Source organism: Phyllostomus discolor, chromosome X (genome assembly GCF_004126475.2).
Source record: "Phyllostomus discolor isolate MPI-MPIP mPhyDis1 chromosome X, mPhyDis1.pri.v3, whole genome shotgun sequence".
Lineage (NCBI taxonomy): Eukaryota > Metazoa > Chordata > Mammalia > Chiroptera > Phyllostomidae > Phyllostomus > Phyllostomus discolor.
This window is the reverse complement of record NC_050198.1, coordinates 95,596,507-95,624,333: the sequence shown is the minus strand read 5'-3', so window position 1 is coordinate 95,624,333 and position 27,827 is coordinate 95,596,507. Positions and strand designations below refer to the sequence as shown.

The following is a 27,827-nucleotide window of genomic DNA, read 5'->3' as shown; positions in this document are numbered from 1 at the left end:
TCTGTACATGTGTTGTACTCGCCTCTCACTCTGGTTTCTGTCACTAAAGCCTTAGACACGGGGGCGCTGCTGGGGAGAGTCAGCAACGCGCTGTGGCCTCGCACTACAGGGTGATACTTCTGTGACTTGGTCGGGACTGTTCTGTTCCATGCTTCCGAGCTCCCACAGACGTGGCGCTCCAGTGCGCGTGGGAAGCTACTTTTTAGGCAAGACAGTTTCTTCGGAGAGCTGTATTTTTAGATTTCCCCCCTCCTCTCCGCCTCTCCTGGGCTAGAGCTCTCCCTGCCTGGGCAGGGGCACTGGGGCGTTAGCTCCCGACCTGGAAGACTTGGAACCCCCTTCTGTGGCCCCAGCCAGGAAAACATTTCCTCCAACTCTGGGGAGGAGGGTGGAGACGCGAAGCAGTTAATCCAGTTTGCATAATCTGCCCTCACCCTTATCTCAGTCACATCTGTATCCTCTGCGCTAAGTAAATATGGTTTAGAAGAGTGAACGTTTGTGACTTATTTGAAAAAATAACGTTTCCTGGCTGAAGTGGTGATCCAAGGTCCTTCGCTAAGCTAGCCCCTCGGCCAGAGCCTGGCTAGCTCTGTTTCCCCCTTTCATGCCTGTCTGGGGCCTTTCACTCTACACTTGGTTCCCTTTCTTCCACGTGTAAACATACTCAACTTTCTTCCATTCTTAAAACCAAAAGAAAGACATTCCTTTCCTACCAGGAGCCCCTTAAACTATCGTCTCGTCTCTCTTCCTCTGCTCTCCACATTTGCCCAATTCTGTGCTAGCAAACACTAGTTCCTCGAGAGGTGAATAGTCTTCAGTGAAAAAGCAGTGGTTCAGGAAGTTGGGCACTTGTAGGATTACACAGGAAAACAGGGTTCTTCCCCGTGATTAATCTCCAGGACGGACTTCCTAGGGCAGTGTTTCCCCAAAACATAGGAAGGAGCGTAGGAGCCTTATTTGGAGAATCCTGTCTTAACATGAAGGTTGGACAATGTTGGAGTCATCTGTACTCGCTGCTGCTATTTCTTCCATTCAGCCCTCTTTCAGCATCCGCCCTTGACCTTGGCATGGTGGCTCCAAGCAGCTCTGAAGGAGCAGAGGCCCAAGCCTGCCAGGGAGCAGCGGTGACCTCTTAGTCGTCCAATCCAAGGTCTGGTTCACTGACACTTTCCCGTTAGTCTGACTTCCTCACCACATCTGTTTCCATGGATTACCTGCTTTTTTTCTTTCTTTCTTTTTAATATTTTATTTATTTATTTTTAGAGACGGGAAGGGAAGGAGAAAGAGAGAGAGAAACATCAATGTGTGGTTGCCTCTCATGTGGCCCCCACTGGGGACCTGGCCTGCAACCCAGGCATGTGCCCTGACTGGGAATCAAACTTGCGATGCTTTGGTTTGCAGCCCACGCTCAATCCACTGAGCTATGCCAGCCAGGGTTCTTTCTTTCTTTCTTTCTTTTTAAGAAAAAGATTTTATTTATTTATTTTTAGAGAGGGGAAGGGAGGGAGAAAGAGAAGGAAACATCAATGTGTGGTTGCCTCTTGTGTGCCCCTACAGGGCACCTGGCCCACAACCCAAGCATGTGTCCTGACTGGGAATTGAACCAGCAACCCTTTGGTTTGCAGGCTGGCATTCCATCCACTGAGCCACACCAGCCAGGGCTACCTGCTTTTTTTTTTAAAGGCTGTCTTCCTAACCTCACTGACCATTCCTCAGCACATTTCATGAGCTCTGCCCCCTAAATGGCAACATCGGTTATTTTCACAAGTTTGAGTCCTGTCATTGTGTAAATGAGCCCCCTGATCAGTTTACTGGACTCCAGACCCGAAGCACTACTGCTTGCAGGCCGTGGGCCTGAAGCTGCCCTCCCAGTACAGTGTGTTCAAAACAGACCCCCCATACCAACTCCTCTCACTTCCCTTACCTAAGTTAATTGCATCGCCCGATCATGTGGACAAGGGATTAGATTTATTCTGTCACCCAAGGCAGATCTCAGCTCCGCAAGAGGAAGAAATTGCCAATGATTAAAGCTGTCTCAAAGTGGAATGGCCTGCTTCCGGAGATAGTACATTTTATCTTTTGTCACAGGAGGTGTGACAAAAGAGGCTGGGCAACCATCTGTCTAGGTGTCGCAGACAGGGGTGAAGGTAAAGCAACGGTGTGGACGTGATCTGCCTGGAAGCTTTCAGTAGTTCCCCAGTGTCTTCCGGATGAAGGGCATGAACCTTTAGGGAAAATCAACTAGGCATCCGGACCATCGTCATTCTTTTGAAATTGCTTTTTAAATTCCTTTCAAGGTTCCCAAGTAGACATGATTACTCTCATTTTGCAGATGAGAAAACCAAGACTCCAGTTAGAAAACCAAGAAGTTCCCAACCTGGAACTTGATCCTGGTCAGTCAGAGTCTAGAGGGGGGTTGTCTCAGCATTTCTCAAACTTGCAAATAGGAGGTAGCTGTCATGCCAGTGAAAACACACATCCACAGGCCCCTCTTCGCTCACCTCGGATTCACCAAGTTGGGGAAATGTGTGTTTATAACAAGCAATCAGGCCCCTCAGGACTGACCACCTGTGTGTTACCATAGACACGTATTCATTTCACTTGAACTGCTGAACATTACACTTGCTTCAGCTCTTCCTGCACGGAAAGTTAAAGCCCAAGGCTACGAACTCGGCCTGGCTGCTGGGGGGCGGGGGCGGGTCAAGGAGATGGCAGCGTGTTTTCTGCCCTCTGGCCGCTTGTTGTCTACACAGAAGGCACTGAGCTGCAGCTGATTAAAGTGAAGGAATCCTTTCCAGGTGGGGTTTCACCTCATTTTTTTTTTTTTGCTGTTCTTTCCCTTTCCCTTTCTGACATTTTCCTCCTGCCTTCCCTTCCCCAGAGTCTCTGTCTTCCCCTGGTGTGCATGGGGTTACAAAGCTGTTTTGAAGCAAGTAGCACCGTCTCACAGCTGCACCGAGGCTATCACAGGTGAAGCCCTGGGGAGCTGCGCTGTACAAACCACAGGGGAGACAGGAGTTGGGGAGCAGGAGGAAGAAGAGATAACAGTGTTTGCAAAAGGAAACCGGGTGTTAAAGTCACTACTGACTTAATGGAAAGGCCTTCCCCACTCTCTACCTTGCTAGGATCATCTCTTAAATCATATAGGTGGTGGGGAGCAGAGCCCCTCTTTTTTGCCACTATGGGGCCTTTGCTGTGCAGGTCAGTTGGCTTTCCACATTGAAAAAGTCCACAGAAATATAGCTCTCTTGCCCTGGCTGGTGTAGCTCAGTGGATTGAGCACCAGCCTGCAAACCAGAGGGTTGCTGATTCGATTGCCAGGCAGGGCACATGCCTGGGTTGGGGGCCAGGTCCCCAGTAGGGGGTGTGCAAGAGGCAACCACACATTGATGTTTTTCTCTCCCTCTCTTTCTCCTTGCCTTCCCGTCTGTCTAAAAGTAAAGAAATAAAATCTTTTTTTTTTAAAAAAAAAAAAAAGAAAGAAATATAGCTCTCTTGAGCCTCTTGCTCAGCATCAGGGTGGCTGGATGTTTAACTTGGGCCATTCTGATGTGTGGGTAGTACAAGGACACAGGGTCGGTTAGGCTTCCAGGGACTTCCAAATTCTATACTCGTGTTTTATTGAATATATCTATCAAGTAAATGAAAGCCCTTGTCCTCCAAAAGTTGCCAAGAGGCTGGGTAGTACAATTGTAGAAATAGCTTTTGAAGATCTGTTCTGGCCAGTCTGCCTGCATTCTTTGCAACCACAGGACAGCATCAGGCATTTGGGGAATCCTGGCATCCCCGCTGGCCATCTGCCATCCCAGCCTTCTTCCCACTCTAGAAAGGAAATCATGTTGGGGCATCTGTAGTCTCGAGTCAAGAAACAATGTCAGAAATACTGGCTTGATCATCAAAGGCAGCGGGAGACTACTGCTTCTTGTCAACAAGCAGACATGACTTGTGCAACCAGCCTTTGCTGAGCCCAGGGTGGTGCTGGGGGGCGGTCAGGGGGCCTGACTCGGTGTTACTCACTAATGAGTTTCCATAGCGGATGAAAATGCCAATGAGGTAACATTGGCCGGCTTCACTATCTGATAGGATTTGGGGGTGATGGTGATATGCATCTGAAAAAGCCACAGTTTGTAGAGTGTTCAGGGCTACTGGGAGAATGGGGGAAAGTTTCCAGTATCAGTGATTCCAGGCCGCCTGTTGCTAGATCATTACCCCAAACGCCGGTCCTGCACCTGGGTTTATAATCCCCTCAGCGGATGCAACAGGTAGGTGAACCTCAAACGGTCATAGACGGTGGGGCGTTTGGTCCTTGAATGCCCCTCTCACTGCAGAATTGCCCTCTGAGGCTGGAGACCTAAGGGGAACAGTGTGTTTCCATGCTATCCATCTCCCCTCCCTCGGGGTGTGCCAGGGAGACGTGGCGTGCTTGCTGCCAGCTGCAGTCGGACCCCTTATGAAGATCCGCCATCTTGTATCTACCTGAGCAGTCAGGTTTGGATTTTCGGGTTGTTCTTCAGAAGCTGCTGGAAACTTTTACTCTCACACTGGCATGAGGGGTTGATGAGTGATTGCTACTTTACAGCTCTCTGCAGGCGTTATATGGAGCAGGCAGGAGAGGGGCTGAACTTTCAAATAATATGTGCCTTTCATCTGTTGCTTTCTGTCTCAGGTAGCCCAGGCTGCTTTAACAAAATACTGGGTTGGCCAAAAAGTCCATTATGGTTTTTCCGTAAAAGACTACATTTTTCATTTTCACCAATAACTTTATTGATTTGGATATTTTGATTATGCTGGCTATCTCCCACTGTTGGCTTCTAGTGGGTAGAGGCCAGGGGTGCTGCTAAACATCTTCCAATGCAGAAGACAGCCCCACAGCAAAGAATTATTTCGCCAAAATGTCAGCAGTACCAAGAAACTTCACCAACCACTTTTGACCTGTTCGATCAGTCACAGCACCTTCTCCATACACTGCACAAATCTTTATTTGTATTGCAGTTATGTTTTTACCTTTCTTGAAATAACAAAGCATAATACGCTGAACATGTTGCGGATCTTCTTCCATCATCAATATTCAAATGGCTGCACAAAAATTCACCAATTTTGACAAGTATTTTTTTAAACTGCACGCTGATATGACAGCTGTCACAATACAATCTAACAAAATTGTTTCAAATGAAGTTAAAGACAACTAAGCGCTACTAGAGCTATCGTACGGAAAAAACGTCATGGATTTTTGGCCAACTCAATACCACAGACTGAGTGGCTTAAACAACAGACATTTACTTCTCATGGTTTTGGACGCTGGGAAGTCCAAAATCTAGGTGCCGGCAGATCTGATGTTAGGTGAGGGCCCCCATTTCCTGGTTTATACATGGCCACCTTCCTGCTGTGTTTTCATGTGACCTTTACTGGATGTGTGTGTCAGGGGAGAGGCAGTGGTGAGGGAGGGAAGAAGGCAGAGAAAGGGAGGGAGAGAGAAAAGAAAAGAGAGAATGGGGGGAGCTCTTATGTCTCTTCCTCTTCTCATCAGGAAATTAATCTCAGGATGCTCCCTCATGAGCTCATCGTTAAACCTAATCACCTCCAAAGGCCCCACCTACTAATATCATCCCGTTAGGGATTGGGGCTTCAGCATGTGAATTTGAGGGGAACTCAAATGTTCAGCCCATAACACTGAGCAGAGGAAGAAAGCAATGTCTTCACCCTGGCCTCATTCGCCATTTGGGAACATTCCACGTGGCCTTGGTCCTCAAAGGGTTTCCCCTCTGGCGATAAAATAGCAAAGATTTTAAAACTGCAAGAGCTAACTAGCAATAAATACGAAACATAAAGAAAGGTCACTGCTAAATGCATAGAATCGGGAAGAAGGACATTTGGAGAGGGCAGGGTCGCCGAGAAAGGTGGGACTTCGGTTTGGACCTCAGAGGAGCCGCTGAGGGCCTGAGGGGACAAAGCAGAGCCTCCCAGGCCAGACAGATGGCTGTCACAGGCAGAGAGCTGAGCACTGTACTGGTTGAGTGCAGCCGAAGCAGCCACTTGGCTTTCAAGGCTGAAGTGCTCTTGTTTACTTTGCTGAGAGAAACCTGCCCAACCAGTTTCTTGAGTAGTTGCCATTTGCTCGGTGTTCCTGCTCACTGAGACACCGGGCTGTGCCAGGTACTTGTGACTTCTCTGCATCTGGCGTATCCACCCCTCACAATTCAGGATGGGAACTGCAGAGACTTGGGCCTGGCACTCTGTTTACTTTCAGCCCGCGAATTCCTGCTTTCCCATCGGGCAGTGAGGTCCCAGTTAAGAGGAAGATTAGGGGCCCCGAGCATGTGCATCATCCCCGTGAGAGTGCACACAGCTTGCAGAGGGTGCTGTTTGAAGGTCATCACTCAACACGTGGCTTGCAAGACCTTTGGCAACACTCTGTCCTTCGGAAGACAGGCAGCGGTATTTACAGCTGCCGTGCTGATCTTAGCTCAGGGCCTCCGACCTGCAGACCCTGGTGAGAGAAGGTAGTGTTTTCCTGGCCTAGCCACCATGTTTGAGAAGTGGCAGGAAAACTGAGGATGTGGCTCTCCCTGGCTTCCTGGAGGTGCTTGGCCATGTCCGGGGAGGAAGGTACTCAGGGTTGCAGAATCATCTTTCATTTGGACTGCTCACTGTGATCTTAGGCTGTGCATGTTAATATTTCCATAAGCTTTTTTTTTTAAAGATTTTATTTATTTATTTTTAGAGAGAGGGGAAGGGAGGTAGAAAGAGAGGGAGAGAAGCATCCGTGTGTGGTTGCCTCTCCCGCACCCCACACTGGGGACCTGGCCTGCAACCCAGGCATGTGCCCTGACCAGGAATCAAACTGGAGACCCTTCAGTTCACAGGCTGGCACTCAGTCCACTGAGCCACACCAGCCAGGGCTGTTTCCATAGCTTTGTTCTCTCCAGACACAGGGTTCCCTCTGACCTAACCAGTCCTTAAGTTGGAGGTCTCCGTGACACTCTTTTTATCTAGACTCAGACAGCGTAAGAGGCTTCGGAGGCCTCTGGTCTCCCAGCACCAGCCTGTCAAAAGCTCACACACACGGGGTGGGGCCAGAGTGACAGAAGGACTCATTATGGCCTATCTTTAGGTGTCTAGAGACAAGTAGGTGCTGCCTCCTTCTTTCTTCCTGCTTACTCTCGTTTTGAGTCACAAGTTGAAAAGCTCGCTTGCTGTGTCATCTGGGCCTCACATGTGTAGGATTTTGGTTCCAGCACAGTGATTGATGTAAAAGGAGCAGCAAGTTTGGTATCTGCCTTGATTTTCTCTACTGCCTGTGCTCAGGATAAAAAGGATAGGTGAGCAGGAGGGTATGTCCAGGTTGTGGAGAAAGGTGCTCCCTCATCCTCTCACCAGGCCTAACCCGAGGCATTTATAACCAGGTGCCAGTTCGCTTCACTTCCTCAGGTTTCCAGGCTGTTCCTAAGAGACTCACTGCTAGGTGGCCACAGTTTAGCATGCTTCTTTAAGATCTTATGTAGGTACTCAATATTTTTTTCAAAACTTATTAAAACCCAGTGTACATACTTTTCTGGATTACATGAAACACCGGCCATTCAAAAGGTGGTGGGAGACCTGGCTGGCGTAGCTCAGTGGATTGAGCACGGGTTGTGAACCAAAGCATTGCAGGTTCGATTCCCAGTCAGGGCACATGCCTAGGTTGCAGGCCACAGCCCCCAGCAACCACACATTGATGTTTCTCTCTCTCTCTCCTTCCCTCTCTAAAAATAAATAAATAAAATTGTTAAAAAAAAAAAGGTGGTGGGAGCCCTAGCTGGTGTGGCTCAGTGGGTTGAGCACCAGACAGCAAACCGAAAGGCCACCAGTTCAATTCCTGGTCGGACCACATGTCTGGGTTGCTTGCCACGTCCTCACTTAGGGGCATGTGCAAGGCAATCGATTACTGTTTCCTCTCCCTCTTTCTTGCTCCCTTGCTCTCTAAAAAATAAATTAAATCTTTTTAAAAAGGTACTTACTCAAAGTAGTTAAGTGCTCTGTGCTCTTTTAAATGGGTTACTTTCAATGTGAAAGTTTAGCCTGGCAATGATAAACAAAAGCTGAGGCAATGAAGTCAGTCACACAGGGCCCACTAAGTGAATACCAGACTTCCTAGGGGGCCACAGGTTGGCCATCGGCAGGTTGTCTGTGGGTAGCCCAGCTCCATAGTCTCCCTAGTGCCCTGCGGCTTGGCCAGGTGCAGGTGCAGTTCGCCCCAGCCGCTTGTCCTGCTCACGCTGTTTCCCTCTAGCATGAGGGAAGGGCCTCTCCCCGTCTCTGTTCTTTTGAGTCCTGAACCTTCACTGAGCTCCAGTTCGAAAGCAGCATCTCCTTATAGCGTTCCCAGGCTAGATAGATGTGCTTGATCTATGCTCCTGAATGCTTTTAAGCCTTGGTTTGTCCTGCCTTTGTGCCTCTTGCTACAACATGCTCAGTCAGATAGCACACTCCACAAGGCCAGGAGTCTTTGTGCTCTGGCCTCCATGGAACACAGTGCCCCATGCACAGTGGACTCAGTGAGCATTGAAAAAAATGGAAGAGCCCTGGCTGGTGTGGCTCAGTGAATTGAGCGCCGGCCTGCAAACCAAAGGGTGCCTGGTTCCATTCCCAGTCAGGGCACATGCTGGGTTGATTGCCAGGTCCCTAGTAGGGGGTGTACAAGAGGCAGCCACACATTGATATTTCTCTCCCTCTCTTTCTCCTCCTCCTCTGCCTAAAAATAAATAAACAAATAAATAATCTTTTTTCAAAAAAGAAAAGAAATAATGGAAGAAAGGTATTTTCTACACATAGCCACATGGAGCATTAGCTTTTTTTTTTTTTTTCTAAGTGTGATTATGACTGAGACCTCATGACATTTTTCTGAGACGTAAGAGCCCAGGTCTGAAAGCCACCTACCATCCAATTCTAGATGAGGCCCTGTGCACCTCGGTGCCTCCTTTTCATCATCTGTGAGGAAGTTTTCTAGCTTGTCAAACATTTCAGCAGGAGGAGAGACCGAGTGGAGTTAGAGAGAATCCACATCACGGTTTGGAAAACAAATCAGAATTGTGACAATGGAAGGGCCGCTGAGGGAATCGGGCATGCTTTCCCTGAGAGAGGAGAGCTAGGGAAGACGCAGACACATTGAATGCTAGAGCTGGAGAGACACTTAGAGAAGATCGAAGGATTTCCTTTACCAGGGTAGGAAGTGGGACGAGGTGACCTCTGAGGCTCCGGTGCTCTGCGAAGCTCTGTTCCCACTTGCAGTTCTGATTGACAGAAAAGGAAGCTCGTGTTAATTCATCTTTCATGTTCCCAACTAAGAATGATCGTATAGTTCAGAATTTTAAATAAAAATATCATACTGCTACGTCTTTACAGAATCCCAGTGTAAAAAGCATTGTCATTTCTGTTGCTCAGTGTTGCTCATTCACAAATTAGTCAGATAAAATCCAGGCATACTTGGGTAGCACTTTTTTAGTGGCAAATTGCCTTTTTTTGCCTTGTTTAACAGGGAACTGCGAGCCACACTTGTTCCTCAACTGAAGCAAATGGTGCAAACCAGGGGCTTGGTATATCGATTTCCCCACTTTTTAAAAAGTGCCTAGAAGAGCACCTGGTCATATTAGATGCTCATGAATATTTATTTAATTAATGAAGATCCCGAAGAATAGAATACTGTATCACTCAACAGTGTGGTGTCTGCCAGGGGAGGGAGGTGGGGGGAGGTGGAGGAGGGTGTGTGGGGATAAATGGTGATGGATGGAGACTTGACTTGGGGTGGTGAACACACAGTACAGTGTACAGATGATGAATTATCACAGGGGTGTCAAACTCATTTTCACCAGGGCCACATCAGCCTCGAGGTTGCCTTCATAGGGCCGAATGTAATTTTAAGGCTGCATAAATGCAACTACTCCTTAACTGTTAAGCGAGAGCTCGGTGCTGCCGCCGGGTAGAAACAAGGTGCCGGGCCTGATAAAACAAGGTGACTTGGGCCTTGTATTTGCCACCTGTACATTATAGAATTGTAAGCACAAAACCTATATAATCAATCTTATTAACCAATGTCCCCTCAATAAATTCAATGAAAAATAAAAAGATATTTTAAGAATACTCTATAATGAGCTATTATTTCAATTTAACCTTTAATGAAATTAATGCATATGAAGTTTAAAATCTCAAAATTATAATAGCATATACACAAATATTAATCCCTTCCCTATTCTCCCCTTTTCTTGCTACACAAAAGTAATTGCTTTCAGATATTTTTGCTGCAACAGAAAGAAATAGTAAATCACAATAGCCCTTTATGTGTTAAATAATGGAACTACAAAATAATAGGGACATAGAAATATAATAAAATAAAATTTAGGCATTTCTTTTCACTAGGAAAGAAATAGAAAAAGCTTATAGGAAAAGAAAGGCAGTCATCTATCGACACAATTTATATAATAACATAAAATTAAGTATTCTTTCACCAAATAATGTGATACAACTAAAGCGGGAATACCAGGGACAAAGGGTGGGTAAGTGCTATAGAAAACCAATGTATAATGTCTAAGATGTAAAAAAAAAAATTCAAGGAATAGCAAGAAAAAATAGTTATCTAGAAATGTGTTAGAAAAGAAAAACAGCTACCAAATTGGAAACCAGTTTCTTTTTAAATTTTCTTACATTTTTTTGAAAGTTGTAAAAGGAACACATAGACCTCTGGTTAAAAAACAAATCAAACGGCATCATTCGCCATGGCATTCTTGTTGATGTGGATAGGCACTGAATTTTTTTTTTCTTAGCTCACATTATATATGTTTTAATATTGTGAGGTATCTAAAATCCATCCTGGACATCAACTGGCATAGTAGTTTTAATAAGAATTGCATTCCTAACATCTAGAAAATATGTCTACATCAACTTTGTGTTTGTAAGGGTCAGAGGTCAAGTGTGGTTCTGCAGGGTGCTAAGATGTATGGGGGTCCAGCAGAAGTAAGGCCTGCGTGAGTGCAGTTGGTAGGGTAATAATAGGGGTGTAATAATTTGACTGGGATATTTCACCTAAAATGCCATATGGTGTGTTTGAGTGTAGTATTGCTGTGTTACAGAATGACATGCTTAAGATTTTATAATAGAAGGTTTTGTCATAAAAGGGGGCATTATTTGTGCCGGACCCTGTATATCAGATTGTTCCTATTGTGTTTTAAACTTGTAAGCAGTAAAGTCTCCCTTCTAATCTCCTACAACCTCACCCCAATGTCTCCTGGTTATCTTCCCATCTTCCCTCCACCCCTGCCCATTACTGACTTGTGCTTCATCCAAGTTCTGTTCTTTTTCTCACTACATTTTGTTTGAACCTTTGAAGCCCATGATGGCGTTTAGTGTTTCTCGTTGTCGCTTGGAACAAGTGGTTCACCAGGCTCCTCTTGGTGGGAACAATGAACAGAACACCTTCCTTGTTTCCAGGAACGCAGCCTCAGGTGTGGCGCAAACCCGTCCGCGTTTCATGGTGTCATGCAGACCTCAGAACCTGGCCTTTCTCCTTCCTGCCTTGAGTATGGACCTTGACAAGGGAGATGAAGGGCTTTTTTCAGACTTTGGGTATTTTCATTTTTAAATACTCTCACAGATTGATGTCTTAAGGATCTGGTTTCAAGAAGTTTTAAAAGTCAATGGGTGTTTCACTCTGCACAGTTTTGCGGCATTTTCAAAATCTTATCTGGGCCTGCACAGGGGGAAATAGATTGTTTTCCTTGGCAGCTTCCAGCTGAGCCCCAGAGCGCCGTGTTGCAGGTGGATGTCTTGGACTAGTTCTGGGAAATCTGCTGGGCTGTGTGTGCAAAGGTGTCCTTGGGAATACAAAGACAACCAAGCCTGGGCTGCAAGTAGAAAAACACAAACTTCTCATTGAGCTCACCCTTTCATGGTGACTGCCTGTGAGGAGAGATCTAGTGGGTGAGAAAAATAGACACTCTCATGCGACTGAGTGCATCCCCTGAGCAGGAGCTCAGGTTTAAAGGCCCCACTTCAGAGCCAAAGTTAGTGGCGCATCATAAAGGATTGACCTTGTAGTTTTGCTTTAAATTTGCCTTCACATCCATCCCTTCCCCTGCTATCCCATGTGAGGTCAGATTCATGTTCCCAAGTCTTTACTGATGTATCGCTTCCCTACTCTCAGGTTTTCAGGGGCCTTCCCAGATTTGTCCAGGACCCTTATTTCCAACCTCATTTCCTGTGACTCCCACTGCAACCAAGCCGATCACCTTTTTCTGAAGCCTGCAGGGTATACCTCCCTCCCCACCTTCTCCCACCATCCCTTTGGGCTCTGTCCTCTACATGTCTGGTCACAGGACCCAGGTTCTGTCCCATGTGAGTTAGCTGTGTGACATGCATCAAATGGCTCTTCCTCTCTCAGCCTCTGTTTCCATGTATGTATATACAACACAGAGCGACAAGACAGACTGAACTAGGAGACTTCTTCATAGAGTCTCTTTCAATGATATCATCATCATCATCATCATCCTGCGGGTCAAAGTCAGCCTTAGCTTTGTCCTTGGCTGCCCCAGGCAGGACACAGGGCCCTGTCCCTTTGATGTCTCTACAGCATTGAATATGATGCTAGACCATTCATTGTTTGGGATTGTAGTTAAACATTCTTTTATGTCCCGTCTGCAACTGCTGTTTAGAGGATATGTTTGTAAACTGAGAAAGCCCGTTGGTAGAGCTCATTTCTTTGCCTAGGATGTGGGTGAGGGAGAGGACTGTTGAGTATGCTCTGCTGCCCAGAAGCTGGGAAGAGATGGGAGTCGAGAAAGCTTTCCCCTTATACCCCTCGATGGAAGAATGAAATGATGTCTGTTTGCAAACAGGGCGTGTACTCACATTGACACTAAAAGAAGAAAATTCCCTCTGGGCTGCTGGGAGGCCACTGCACCTGCGCTGACTCCTGGGTTGGCTTTCCAGTGCCATCCATTCAGCTTGCTGGTCTCCTGCCATTTAGGGTTGGGACCATCCCTTCATCTGTCACTGTGTGTTTCAGGGCCCTATTTGATTATGACCGGACTCGGGACAGCTGCCTGCCAAGCCAGGGGCTCAGCTTCTCCTATGGTGACATCCTACATGTCATTAATGCCTCTGATGATGAGTGGTGGCAGGCAAGGCTGGTGACCCCACATGGAGAAAGCGAGCAAATCGGTGTGATCCCCAGTAAGAAGAGGTGAGTTGCCGTGATCACAAGAGAGGCCTTCCTCACCCTCTCCTTGGTACTGATTTCTTTTGTTCTTTTCCTTCTTTTTTTTTTTTTGTTCCAATTATCCTGTAAAGTTGCTAGAAAGTGGGAGATATGCTTCATTGTTCCTTTTTGGTGGAAAGTTGGGGCTCAGGACATGGTTATGACTCAATGAGCCAAAAAGTGGCTGCTGTGCCCGCTGCAACCCACCACTGACATTGTACACTGGTAGTAATAGGACTTGTTTCTGACCCCAAAACAGGGTGGAAAAGAAAGAAAGAGCTCGATTGAAAACCGTGAAGTTCCATGCAAGGACGGGGATGATTGAGTCGAACAGGGTAAGTGGGGATCCCCAAGGAAGTCAGCCAGTCTGTGAAGAGGAGTCAGAAGCTCGGAGTCTGTCTGGTGGATAAGAACTGGGGACCACAAAAGAATCCCTCTCTCTCTCAGGGGGCTGGCTCTGGCCGGCCAGCACACTGACTGCTCTTCTGAGAGCAGAGACAGGACACTGAGCCTCTCTGACCAGTCGGTCCTCCTCCCCTCTGGGTAAACTGGCCGTTGAAGATGTGGTGGAGTCGGACTGTCTGCAAGGCTGACTGGCTCTGGGCACATGGAACCACAGTGGGTGTCTCCCTGGCCGCAGACTCTGTCGGAGCTATAGGGAGATTCACCTGAGGTGAATCTGACCTTGCCATCCAGCCGGGGATGCCAGCCCCGGAGCTCGGACTGGCTGCCCTTCAGACCAAACGAGGCACGAGGTCTCTTGCCATTCACCCCTGTTCTTCCGTGAGCTTCGCAGGCCGAAGAAGTTCTCCGGTGCGATAGAGGGAAGAAAGACATGGAGTAGGTGACTCTGTGTTGATCAGTGGCACCTTAGGGCATGTGTCCAGGACGCTACAGTGACCCTTGTGCTTTAGGAAGTACCAGTGAGTGCTGTGAGTCCACATTAGGTAGAACCCTCTAACATCCCCACGACATTTTCCTGTAAACATAATTTTCCTCTCACATCAACTTTCATTTAATCTCATAGACTCCATTTGTGAAAAATGGTCTTTTATTTAGCTCACCATTGTCTCCATTTTAGTTTTTCTTGCATGCTTTAAAATCCATTGTTCTGTTTTTTTTTTCTTCTGTCCTTCCCCTCCATCTTCATGTTCTTTCACAGTCGATCAAAACGAAACGTAAAAAGAGTTTCCGCCTCTCTCGAAAGTTTCCATTTTACAAGAGCAAAGAAAACATGGCCCAGGAGAGCAGCATACAGGAACGTAAGTAGCAGCAGGGCACAGAGAGCAGACGGTGCACGGCCCCACCCTCTTCCTCATCGGCACCTCCCCTCAGGAGACGACTGGGCAAGTGTGTGTGTGCTGGTGCGTCCGTGTGTGCATGCGCGTGCGCGTCCTTGCTTGTTGGCAGACTCAGGGTCGAGATGGGTCTGCACAGGGAGACACCGGGCTTTTTGGCCAGCTCCTCACTCTGAAAGGACATTGGAGGCTCTGAGTGGAACTGGTTCCCGGGCCAGCCTACCAGGAAGTCATTGGCGCTGGCGTCGGGAGTGCCAGGCTGAGCTCTGCCGTGCTGGCGATGAGCAGTTCTCCGCCACAGTGTCAAGGTTCGGAAAACTGGATTTGGAAGAGAACCAGGTCTAGGGACTCAGGGTTGCTCTCCTGGCTTCCTCCTCTTGTATTTTCTTTCCCTTAACTTCACTCATCTGTGTCAAGAGAAAAGCCTTTTCTTCACTGGACGCCTGGAGTTCAGGCCCGCTTCTCAAATCATGCGCATGCGCCTCTGCACACAGGATGTGCACGTGGCTCTCATAGACCCCCTGTTGTCCCACTTTTCAGAAGAAAATCCTTCCTCCTGACGGACTTGACGTGGAATGGGGATTGCTCAGCATTGTCCAAATACAGATACACTGAGAAACACGAAGCTGCTTTGGCAGTAGAGGCCATATTGCTGTGCTAAGTGAGCTTTCTATGCACCAGTTGGATCCTGGGAAGTTCTCACATGCTTCTGAAGTTTATCACTCTGACCTTAACCTTAAACACCAGGTCAGGCTGGTGAAATAGTTCTCACATGGCTCATGGTGAATGTAAACCTATCTTCTGCCTCATAAGGAGGGGTCTTGGGGTCCTGGGCTATTGGGACTGGCTGGACACTGGCTAGTTCTGATGGGAATGTCCTTTTTCCAGGCCAGCCTGACTCATTGGGAATGGTATGTGTAGGTCATTGCCATCTGGGGTACTCGCTAGTGGACACAAGAATGCCCTGGCCCAGATGCAATTACAGCTCACCATCCTGGGCAGCACAGTCAGGAGCACTAGGTGTAGCTGGTTCTGCTTGTGAGCGGTAGGAGATAGTCACCACAACTCACCAAATGAGTCCCAGAACCTCTGCGCTGAGCCCGGAAGGGTGCTCTGCCAGGTGGCGCAGCCGGCAGGGGTAGGTTTGCCTGTTGGGCAAGAGTGAAAGCTGCCTAGTGCTTATCCTCTGGAAGCTGAGCTTGTCCCCTGTGGTCCACACAAGTCAGTCAGCCATGAAGACCCCTCCTCAGACTGCATGAAGCTTCCCCCGAAGGCTTTGGACAGAGCAGAGTGGTGTTGGGGGAAAGCTCCTTGGGGTGTTGACAATTCTGCCCGCCTCCCTGCCTCACATGGGGGTTTATCCTTCCATGCACCCACAGAGGAAAATGGTGATTTCAGGGGCAAAGCACAGACCTGCGCTGTGTAACTACAAATTCAGTCAAAGCATGAGCTCCACGCCTTGGGAAGTCACCTGCCCTGTTGGCCTGTAGGCTGCACACCACCTCAGAAAGGTCGTACACTCAAGGCCCTCTGGAAGCTAGTTGGGCCGCATGAAGTCCACATATCTGACCTGGGACGTTCTTTCTGTAACGAAGTTCTTAACCTCACTGTAGCTGTAGGTCTTCGTAGTATTTCATACTTCTGTCACTAATGCTCACCTGGCTCTGTATTCTTCCTTCCCCTGTCTTTTTTCTCTCTTTTCTCTGTTGTCCCCAATTCCCTCCCTCCCCCACCCCTCCCTCCCTCCCTCCCTCCTTCCTTCCTTCCTTCTTTGTCCTTGCTGTCTGTGAAATCAGGACTTCCCTGGGTTAAGTGACGATTATTATGGAGCAAAGAACCTGAGTAAGTCAAACTTACACACCATTAACTGTGTTTTTGGCATGAGTGGAGGTGCTGGGGTTGGGGGTGTACGGGGTGTGGGTGAGGGCGAAGGGGGAGGGGAGGGCCGTGTTTGCGGGAACTCCAGGACCACAGCAGGAGGAAGTACGAGTGGCTACAAATGTCATACTTTGGCTCTGGATCTCTGGTAACCTAATAAAAGCCTCTCGTTGACGTCTGCGTTTTCCTTTTGTACCCTGACATGGTGGCTAGCCCGCCACATGGCATCCTGCCTTATAAGTGAGGTGGGCAGAAAGTACTCCTCCAGGGGGACCGCTCAGCTCATCTCTAGCCTATTATTGAGGTGAGGGGTGCCCACTGGTTGGAGTCTTCTCCCAGTGACCCAACACTCAACAATCAAGCTCCAGAATGACCTCTTTCAGTCTCAAACTAGGGGCAGGAGACTGGGCAGCCCTTTACCCAGCGTGCATCTGGGCTCTCCCAGCAGGTCCAGGGACCTCAGCAGACGAACACAGGCTAGTTTTCCACAGAGCCCCTTGAAGGGGCTGTGCCTCAGCAGCATTTGCGGACCATATCTTTGTAGGGCTTTAGCTTGGGAAACCCAGGTTGCCCTCTCCTCTCTGATAGTCATCCCAGAGTGGAAGATGACGGGACCTAGATGACAGGGCTTTAGCGGCCCTGATGCACAGAGGCACACACACACGTGGCTGTGCCTGGAAGCTTCTGTCAGCCCATGCTCTCCTTCAATACGTACTAAAGGCATGAAGGTGAAGCCACTTCCTCGGGGTAGTCGGGGGGGGCTGTTGCTCAGGAACCAGCCACAGGTGGTCCTTCAGCCAGTCCTTCCTGGGGGGCCACAGCATATCACGGTCTGCAACGGTGTCATCTTGGCTGAAATGAGCAGTGTCTCTCTCCATAGTCTGTTGTGTCCATGTTTCATCTTCATTCGCCTGTTGTGTGGGGAGTGCTGGGTTCTGTTTGGGCCACATGGTGCCTGGTGCCTCCAGCCAGTGTGGCTGCTTTGCCCACACCCAGGTGTGGGCGGGCCCCAAGGGTCTGAGACTGGCGGGGCTCTCCTGTCCTCCCAAGTGTTGTTTGTCGTCTGTGCTGTGACGCATCAGTGTTCTGGTAGATGGGGGAGCACCCCCACTCACCACGGAGGCCACATGCTCCTTCTAGGCGGTGCAGGCAGGAGGGCCGTGGGTCCCACCATTGTTGCCTGGTGACCGCTCAGCCTAGCCAGTGCTTAGCCTCATAGTTGCGGAGCGCCCTGCAATTCTGTACTTCAGGGCCTCTGTTTGGGAGGGAAGTTCAAGAGCAGCCCGGTCCCTACACTTTTCTTTGCTACTGTCTCTGCCTTGCCTTTCCTATTGGTAGCCTTGGGAGATGCATTTTGACAGAGGATTTGGAAGCCATCCAGTGTCAGTTTGGATTCAGATGAAGAGGAAACTGCCCAAGAGCGGGAGGCTTGGAGCGTATAGGGAGGGACTTGGCAGACCAGGAGGGCTCTGGGGACTAGGACAAGGTAGCCAGTGGCTCAAGAATAGAGCTGTGCCTCCCGGTTGGTGGCCTGGATGTGGCAGGTCTCCTGTAGCCCAATGTGGTGGACAGCTCAGTGTCTCTCGCTCCTGGAGCGTCTTGAGTCTTGTGCTGCGTGTGACCTCTCAGTGGTGTGTTCTGAATCAGAGTTTCTTTCTTGTTGGCTTGCAGAGGGAGTGACATCCAACACCAGTGACAGCGAAAGCAGTTCCAGTAAGTGTGTGTCATTCTCCCCCATGTCATGTCGCTCCACCACGTGTCCCAGCCACCCTCATTCCAGCACTGCACGGCCGCCGTCTCTGTGCGGAGGCTGGTGCTCCTTTCAGCCGTGCACACGTTCAGAGCCTGGACATGCTGTGGCCACGGTCCTTCTGGGACGGGGCTTAGGCCGTGGATTAAAGGAGAGTAGAAGCCCTGCAGTCCTGGCTGGAACCCAACTTAATAGCCTCCCTGGGGCCCCAGGCAGGGTGAGCTGCCAGCAAGTAAAGCCCTACCGTGGGCATCACGGGCTGTAGGCGCTGCCAGTTCTACAGATTTCCTCCAAGACCAAACGAAAAATGGCTCCTGTGGATATTGTCCTGAATTGCTTGGCCAGGTCACCACGACCTTGTGGGATTAAGGCTTGGTATCCTGAACTTTTGGCGGGGGTAAATGGTCAGGTCACTGCCCCGCTTTCCCTCAGAGATCCCTTCACAGAGCCAGAGAAGCCGCAGTGCAAATCCCATGAACTTTGGGGGGCACTGGCCTTGTTGAGTCTACCGGAAGTCTTCGGCTCTGTGGAAGCCTGTGAGCACCTTCTCAGCACCTGCTGCCCCCTGCTTTGGGACCTCCAGGCACCCAGCACCAAGTGGCTTCACAACTGTTTTAGGAAAAGCCCATCGTTGCTAGGGTACATGGAGCTCCGCTAGAAGAAGAGAGCAGGCCCACACATTGGGTTGAAACGGCACCGGGGACCTCAGTCCAGCCTTGGGCCACTTTTCTGGATGCTCCTTCCAGTGCAAGGGGGATGGGTAGACCTTTTAAAGGCCAACGTGAGGCTGCAGCTCTAGCGACCCGCAGGTGCATCCTGACTCCCCTGCCTGCAGACGAGGGGACACAGGTATCATTATCCCGACCAGTGGAAGCTTCCCTGTGATTCTCGCCTGAGCACCGGGGCAACTGAGCACAGCCGGCTGTTCCCCGTGAGAATAGTTCCTGAAAAATTGGGGTGCTTTCTGGGGCAAGCTTCATTCATGATTTCTGGGTCACGCCCCTTCGCTCGGCTGTATTTCACCAAATGAGAGCGGTGCTGGCTCCAGTCCCAGGGCACTAAAGGGCTTCCCAGTAGGAAGCGGGCAGGCCCACGAGGCAGGTGTGAGCAGGCACGACTTGCCTAGGCGGTTCCTGGCACAGGTGGGACTGAGGTGAATGTTGGAAGACGAGGACACAGGCAGATTAGGAAGTGCTAACATGTCTCCATTTTCGTTGCAGAAGGACAAGAGGATGCTATTTTGTCATATGAGCCAGTGACTCGGCAAGAAAGTAAGCCCTTTTTCTTGCCTTCCAGCCAGTGTTACCATCATGGAGCTGAGCACAGGGGGGTGGCTATGGTGGTACAGGGAAGAACGCAGGGGAGCAGGAGTGGGGTGTGCACCCCCTCCCTGGGTGCCTTGTCCTCTTTCCCTTCTCCCTAGTGTTAGAGATGGGGCGGCCTCCCATGCGTGCCCCCTGTCCCGCCTGTGCTCGCTGCCAGGGCACCTTCCAAAGGAGAGAGCAGATGTACAAGGATAGCAGATGGCAATTTCAGTGGCAGTGGCCACTGCTAAAAGGGAGATGCTGGTCACCTCTCTTTAGGCTCTGAAAGAACCTTGCTCCACTGCTGGTGCCCATGCAGAGATTTCTCCCGAGTCTTCTGGAAGGGGAGATGCCTCCGGTCTCAGATTTGCCTCAGGCTTAGATATTCTCAACGCAAAGTCTCTTTGATGCCTTTGTAGTTAAAAGCCTCAGAATGGCTGGCAACGCCCCACCCTGTCTGACCGGTGGTTCCGAAGCTTAACAGACTTGTGGGTGGAACCAGCCAGCCACGGGGGGGCCTCATTTGTGTCCATGTGTGCTCTCTCCGCAGTTCACTATGCAAGGCCCGTGATCATCCTGGGCCCGATGAAGGACAGAGTCAACGATGACCTGATCTCAGAGTTTCCGCATAAATTTGGATCCTGTGTGCCACGTAAGAGCCCAGGAAGGCTTGGGCTGTGGGGTGTTGGTGCCCAGGGATTTGTCGCTCTCGTGTGTTCATGGACAGGGTTGGGGGCCAGGTGGCAGGGTGCTGTGGGAACGGGGCACATCTCATACCCTCAGAGACATGAGGCCGCACTCGGTTCCCCTGAAGCTGATGGGGTTGGGAGAACTGAGACGTCAGAGTGGCCTGTTTGCTCCGTTGGAGACTTGTGAGCGCCGATGGTCAGGAGTGATGGGACACGTGGAGGGCCCGCCCACGTGGTGTTGGCGTGGCCTGCTGGAATGGCCCATTACATTCGCCTTAGTCTGAGACCCTCCCACCTCAGTGGTCCAGTTAGAGCTGAACCCAATAGCCCCACCCCGTGTGTGAGACTTGAGGTGAGTGGACGAGTAGGCGACACAGACTTCTTCCCAGCCACTCTTTCCCCACTGGCCTCGCCATGGGCATGGCCTGGCACCCAGGCGACAGAGGAACAAGTAGGCTCTTTGGGCCCAGGGCAGGTCACTGTCCTTGGGCCACACACACAGAGCTTTCCTTTCTTCCTTCAGATACCACCCGGCCTCGGCGCGACAATGAGGTGGATGGACAGGACTACCACTTCGTGGTGTCCCGAGAGCAAATGGAGAAGGACATTCAGGACAACAAGTTCATCGAGGCAGGCCAGTTCAATGACAATCTCTACGGGACCAGCATCCAGTCCGTGCGGGCAGTTGCAGAGAGGGTAAGGACAGCAGGTGGCCCTGCTCAGCACAGACTGCTCACGGGGGCCACAGAATTGCCCCTGCCCCTGCCCGGCTTGTGCTGCGCCCTCGGTGCCCCCAGCATGGGGCCTGCTGAGGGGCACTGCTGAGCGGGGCTGGGACTCCCTGCGGCTGCCCGGCCCCTGCATGGAAGTGTCCGCCTGTCCCCTCCACGCCCCTTGCCGCAGAGGGTCACTCCCCTGAATAGGGACTTCTCTGCAGGCCTGGCCTTTTCTGGGTACTAGGAACAAAATGTGGAGCCTGGGTACCTCTGGGGCGGAATCTTCCAGGCCTGTCTGGGTTCTCCTCAGGGGCACGTTGGGGTTGCCACTGGCTGAGTGCTCAAGGTGGGCTGATGCAGGTCGTCGCTGTTTCAGGGCAAGCACTGCATCTTAGACGTCTCGGGCAATGCGATCAAGAGGCTGCAGCAATCACAGCTTTACCCCATTGCTGTTTTCATCAAGCCCAAGTCCATTGAAGCACTTATGTAAGTTTTCGCTGAGGCTCGGACACCACAAGCTGGGAGAGGGCCCTGGACAGGAAACAGAAACTGGAGGGAGGGTGAGGGGCCAGCTCTGGCACCTGAGGGCTCCTGCTCTGACTGCCCCTACTTATGCTGCGTTCCCGGGTGAGCTTTCACCCCTAGAAGGTTTGAGAAAGCAGCGCAGCCATGGGCCATGCTGCTCTTGGGCCAGCGGGGCAGCCGGCCATGGAGCCTGAAGTAATTCTTTATCTTCCCCAGACCCAGAGTCTCGTTTGGTATGATTCCCTTCTGTCTTTGGCAGGGAAATGAACCGACGGCAGACGTACGAACAAGCAAACAAGATCTACGACAAAGCCGTGAAACTGGAGCAGGAATTCGGAGAGTACTTCACAGGTAAGGGCCCTGGCCACGTGGTGTGGGCACATGGGACCAGCCAGCGCCTGTTGTCGCAGGGGCCCCCTGAGGTGTAGACACCCTGCACAGAGTTTCCAGAAGCTTTGGAGCCTTTCCAAAACCCCCACATGGCCTGCAGCGTGCCAGAGCCCTTTAGCCAGGTTATAATACCAGCTGCCGTCACCAAACCGTGACTTACACCGCTTTGTTCTTTCTGTCTTCATGCGCCCACTAGTGTGCAGGCCCCCTGCCTTCCATCACCCCGCCCCCAATGTCCAGGACTCAGCCTGGCACGTGTTAGGTGCTGAATAAGCATGTGTTGCCGAAGATGATTCCTTGGCGTGGTGTTCAACTTGTCTGTCAGCATGTGTGTGCATGTGTGACCACAGAGGTCAGTTCCTCAGGGGCTGGCAAGGTGACAGGAACATGCAGGCTGGTGTAGAGGAGACCCTAGCTGGCTTGCTGCTAGGTGAACTGGGACAGAATCCAGAAGTGTCGCCTCAGCCCTTGGGTTTCGGAGCCTCCTTTCCTGTGAGCATGTGTGTCCTTGTGTGCCGGGCTGACCTCTGAGAGAGAGCAGATGTGACGGCCCCAGGAGCACCACCTCTTGCCAGAAATTGTGGCTTCCAGCTCTTTCTCTGGATAACCGGGATTTCCCCAGCCTTCTGGTCACAGCTGCGAGCGGTGGCATCTGATGGGCACTCAGTCAGAGTCTTAGGGGCAACACACTTCCCTAGGCGTTGCTGCCCAGTCTCACTTTCTCCGCACATTGACCTCCAGCCCTGGGCTTGGAGCGCCTGCCAGTTGCCCTCGCTGCCCTAGGCCCTCAGAGTGTGGCCCAGTGACACCGTTCCCCCGTGGCCATGCGGGCACTGCAGGCACGGCTCCGCGGTAGGCTTGCCAGGACAGGCCGGGCTGCCGGGGGTTGGTGCGTGCTGGGGACCACAGTAATAATTCCATTTTTCTCTTCCCTTTAGCCATTGTACAGGGTGACTCACTGGAAGAGATTTATAACAAAATCAAACAAATCATTGAAGACCAGTCTGGGCACTACATTTGGGTCCCATCCCCTGAAAAACTCTGAAGAAGCCCCTCTGCCCTTCCTCTTGTGACCGGAAGAAATCCAGCCCCTGTTCCCTCCTCCCTCTTCATTCCTGTCCCCACGGGGAGAACAAATGACTACTGTTCTTACCCCCTTTTTTAGATATGTCAAAAAAAAAAATTGAGTTTTCTAGTCCTGTTCTGTTTTTTTAAATTTTCGTTCTGTTTGAGTTTCTCTGGGGGGGATGATGCCATCTCACTCATCATGTGACTGTGCCCACTCCTGCATGGACCTTTCCCGAGCACTAGCACAGGTGCAAACCCATCAGAGTCATTGTTTCCATAACAGTCGAGCAGAAGCGAAGAGAAGAGAGGAGGACTGATGGACAGACAGACTCTGGACAGCTGCACAGCTTTGAAGGGAGCTCAGCGTAGCCCGAGACCAGGCGCTCCGGGCACCTCCGCCGATCTGTTCTGCTGTCATGCAGCTCTGAACGGTGCGACGCCATGGCGACAGAAAGTATCTTATTTATATACAGATATATATATGTAATTTATCTAAAATATATAGAAGTTATTATATATATATATTATACACTCTCATATAATATATATATATATATCTCACACACCTTTGGACTAGAAAAATCTATGGAGACTTCATCAATGGTACTGTGTTATTAGAGAAATGCTTTAATTTTCATATTCCAATCAGATGGCATCTTATATCCCAACTGGTTGGGGAGGGACCGAAAGTGGTAGTAAGTGCTGCACCAAGGGCACGTGCACTTGGTCATTCTCTTGACAGCCGGGGTTTTCCCTGGAGGGGGCCGGCTGGAGGCCTGCAAGAAGGGGCTTTGGCCAGGGGCGGGGGGCGAGGGCGCTGCACACCTGCCCCTGAAGCAGCTGCTGCCGCTGCGGCGCAGCCCGTGCTGTGTATGGAAAGAGAGAATGGCTAACGATGCTCCAGATTAAATTGCCTATTGTTTTATGCCACCTGATGTGTCTGCATGAGAGATTTCCTTTCTGTTCATTTTTAAGCTGCTGTTAAACCAAAACCATGTTGTGCTACTGTGTCAGCCTTTTCATTATTCCCAATTTTACTTTGACTATTTAACTGAATGCATAGAAGCCGGTTTGACAGTGTCCGAAAGGCTTGTGACGTTGTGGAATGGCCAGGCCTTGTGATCCAGTAGGTGACCCAATCTGGGTGGGCAGCAGCTTGGGAAGTGGGGGCTGGTGAGCAGCAAATGCATGAACCACGGCTCCGTATGGCACTGTGGCCCTTTACCCACCTTTCTGGGCCATGCTAGGCTTAGCTGAGGCCCTTTCATGGTGCCCACTGACAAGGGATAGGGAGTCGCTTGCCTTCCAGTTGTGTGCTGGGACAGCGGGACAGCACTGGGCTCAGCCAGCCCTCTTACAAGGAGTTTGATTTGGATTTCTGTGCAGCCGCCTCCGTAGGCCCTACCCCAGCAGCCCCCCTCAGCAACTGCTGGTAGCTTACAGTTTCTTCAAGGAGGACACAGACTCCCATTCCCTTCGCCTAAGTGGTAAAGCCAAGACTTCCTCCCTGGCGAGATGCGAAAGCTCGTTGCTCTTTCCCACAATGACATGGCTCTGATTGTAATCAAAGGAGCTTTGCTTTGACCACAAATGCAGGCAGCCTGTGGCTCAGGCCCCACAGGTTGGAAGGAGCCACCATGCCTCCCTCACCTCCACACAGGAGACGTGACACCGCGTAAAGAACTGCAGACATGCTCGGCCCCTGAGTCTGTTCTTTCCCAGGCACTGTGGTCCGAGCAGCGTGCATGACACCACGGTGAAGACACTTGGAGTGCTGCCAGCCAAACTGAGGAAGTCTAGCAACAGGTCTCCTCCCAGCATAGTGAGGGCAGCTGTGGCGTGTGGGGCCGGGATGAGGGTAAAGAAACGGCAGCAGCTTCCTCTGGGCAGTGCACTGGATGGAAGGCAGCGAGCGGTGAAGTGACGGTGGCCGATCAGGACCGGTGAGGGGTGGGGGGTGAGCAGGGCATGTTGATTTCTCTGATGCAAAGTGATACGAGTGGGAACGACACTCAGCCTGCTACCCCTCTCAGCTGAGGGAGCAAAGCAAAGATTCAAAGTACGCATGACGCTAGTTGGTTTACCAGTGTTCCTTCCAAGGAGACATATATTTTTTAATAAATGATAGTTGCAATGAACCATGGCTCAGAGAGCTTCTTGAAGGAGGTGGGAAGGGAGGGCTGGGGTCATGTCAGTGGGGAAATGTCACAGAGCTTTGTTTGGGGGCCAAAGGGCTCTCTGGTTACTGAGCATCAGCTCACTGAGACACATACTATACCCCTGTGGTCATAGCAGGTCCTTTACTTAAGTTACATCCTCGGTCTTCTACCCTAGACTTTAAAACGCTGCTTTAAATAGCACCAGCCGGATCTGGGGAGGGGCCCCACATCCTTAGTGTATAAATGCTGACATTTTCTCCAAAGGTACACAAGATAGAAGATGCCTGCTGCAGCAAAGAGGTTTGTCTGACAGAACAAAGGCCAAATTAGCAGAGAACTGAGTCAGGACTAGGGCGAGGAAAAGCTGGCCCGCTAGCTCCTGGTGTTTCCGGAAAGCAATGACCACTCAGGAGAAAATGAGGGTGGGGGGGGAGCCCAGAGGACACTGCAGTGTGCGGCGCAGGGTGGCAGTCACCCCTATAGTTTTCTGAAGAAAGGAGGTGTGCTCAGATCACATATTTATGACATGGTTGATTTCGTTGCAACTTGTGGGGAGAAGCCTGAAGAAGTGCTGCTAGCCCTGGCTGCTGTGGCTCAGTGCATTTGGGTGCTGGCCTGTAAATCAAAGCGTTGCTGGTTCAATTCCCAGTCAGGACACCTGCCTGGGTTGTGGGCCAGGTCCCCAGCAGGGGGCACATGAGAGGCAACCACATGTTGATGTTTCTTTCTCCCTCCCTTCCCCTCTCTAAAAAAATAAATCTTTAGAAGAATTTTTAAAAGATTTTATTTTATTTTCAGAGAGGGGAGGGAGGGAGAGAGAGAGAGAGAGAGAGAGAGAAACATCAATGTGGGGTTGCTGGGGGTCATGGCCTACAACCCAGGCATGTGCCCTGGCTGGGAATCGAACCTGTGACACTTTGGTTCGCAGCCCACACTCAATCCACTGAGCTACGCCAGCCAGGGCTAGAAGAATTTTTTTAAAGTGCTGTTTTAATTAAGATCAAGAGCAATGAGTGAATGAGCAACCCCGATGTGTGTGGCTGGACCACACCAAGGACGATGAGCCTTACCAGGTTGTGATGCTTTACAGTTGGCAGCGCGCTTCCTTTCACACATTCTCCTGTTCGCTGGAAGGCAGCCTGACCAAAGGGAAGCTCCCAAGTGCTCTGTGGGGCCGAGGGAAATCCTGCAAAGGGGGCAAAGAGCTGGCCCATAGCCATGCTATGTTAAGACCCTTCACAGCTGCTATCACTCCTAGAAGCAGTACAGCTGAAGGAAATCCAGCCCCCAGCAACTTGGAGACATCGAGGTGGGACACCCCCTGACCCTAAGCTCTGCTGTGACCTCATGGCCAGAGCCCCATCCCCACCGGAGGTCAACACTGGGCTCTGTCCCAGCTCTGGTGCTGAGAACACAGCTCATGGTACCTTGGCTTCTTCACCTATAACGAACTTCAACTTACTAATGAAACATTCATAGGGTGATGCTTGTGACTATATAAAATATTCAGGTACAAATGACCAACTTTATCTTAAGATGAAAGTACTTCTAGAAATTAGCTAATAAAAGCAAAATCTTTATCCCTGACTGGTGTGGCTCAGTTGGGTATTGTCCCGCCAACCAAAAGGTCGCCAGTTCGATTCCCAGTCAGGGCACATACCTGGGTTGTGGGCCAGGTTCCCAGTAGGGGGCGCTTGAAAAGCAATCACACATTGATGTTTCTCTCCTTTCCTGTCTCTCTAAAAATAAAAAAGTGAGTAAAAGTTTTTTATTAAAGAATCAAAACCTTTTGTGTGGAAGCAGTGCTCAAGAATAAACCTAATAACGGCTGCAGAAGAATGTGGGAGTTGAGCTGCAGGCCTGGGAAGAGACTAGAGCAAAAAAGAGTGGGGTTGAAAAGGGACCCAGGCTCCAGCACAGGTGTTGGTACTAAAGGCCAATGGAGCCCTTTCCAATAAGGATGATGAACCACTAGAAGGCCAAGACGTGAGAAAACCTTATAGCAATTAGCTGGGTGGGTGTTCAGAGAACCCTTAGGTTTCTCAAGGCCCTTCGACAAAAGTGCTAGCTTTACTCCCTGGCTGGGGTGCCCAGTTGGTTGGAGCATCGTCCTGTACTCCAAACGGTTGTGGGTTCAATTCCCGTTCAGGGCACACACCTGGGTTGCAGGTTTGTTTCCTGTTTGGGGCACATACGGGAGGCAACTGATTGATGTTGCTCTCTCTCTGCGTCTGGAATCAATAAATTAAAAAATAATAATTTTAAAGAAAAGGAATGCTGGGGTTAGCAGTGCACCTAGGTGCCTGGCGAACCACCCAGGGCTTGGCAGTCCTCAGTCAACCTCAGTCTCCCCAAGTTTTGTCCTCTGTCCTTGTTCCCACATAGGATTTTATGGCCTCAATTCCATTAATCCTTTTTTATCCATTCAGTCAGTTCCTTGTCTCCTCTCAGCTATTTTATTATCACCGCAAGTAACTTTCTGAAGCTCAAAATCCAATTTCCTCAAAAGCCTCTCTCTTCCCTCATCACTTCCTAGAAACAGCTGAACGGGCTGCTGTGCACTCAGTCCCGCCCCAGTGAACAGAGTGTGGGTGTGCGGGCCCTGTCAGAGCACGGAAAGGCTTCAGCGAACCGCAGCAGGACTGGGTCTGCAGAGCCCGGCCGAGTCAGCATGACGCCCACCAGTGTTTTCTGCATTTGGCCTGGTGAACTAGCAGCGTGTCCTAGCCCTTCCATCTCCCTGGCACTCTAACCATAAGGATCCAGCACTCTTCCCGGGACCAAAAAGGGGGTGGTGTGAGGAGAACGATTCACACCTGCTGGCT

The 27,827-nt window shown here is 50.4% G+C and overlaps 1 protein-coding gene across 5 annotated transcripts in view; it reads left to right on the top strand.

The window, feature by feature from the left end:
• The window catches only part of DLG3 (discs large MAGUK scaffold protein 3), a 55,637-nt gene extending 30,656 nt beyond the window's left edge, over positions 1–24,981 (top strand). For 3 of the 5 annotated variants that reach the window (XM_028522342.2, XM_028522346.2, XM_028522347.2), the window contains 10 exons: positions 13,034–13,210; positions 13,485–13,560; positions 14,388–14,487; positions 18,073–18,114; positions 19,372–19,422; positions 20,006–20,107; positions 20,668–20,840; positions 21,237–21,346; positions 21,645–21,736; positions 22,714–24,981. In XM_028522342.2, coding sequence (XP_028378143.1) covers positions 13,034–13,210; positions 13,485–13,560; positions 14,388–14,487; positions 18,073–18,114; positions 19,372–19,422; positions 20,006–20,107; positions 20,668–20,840; positions 21,237–21,346; positions 21,645–21,736; positions 22,714–22,820 — 1,030 coding nt within the window. In that variant the 3' untranslated portion in view covers positions 22,821–24,981. Of the gene's footprint in view, positions 1–13,033; positions 13,211–13,484; positions 13,561–14,387; positions 14,488–16,319; positions 16,366–18,072; positions 18,115–19,371; positions 19,423–20,005; positions 20,108–20,667; positions 20,841–21,236; positions 21,347–21,644; positions 21,737–22,713 lie in introns of all 5 variants that reach the window. The other 2 variants (XM_036016965.1, XM_028522343.2) reach the window with 2 other exon arrangements.
• The last annotated feature ends 2,846 nt before the right edge of the window (positions 24,982–27,827 follow it).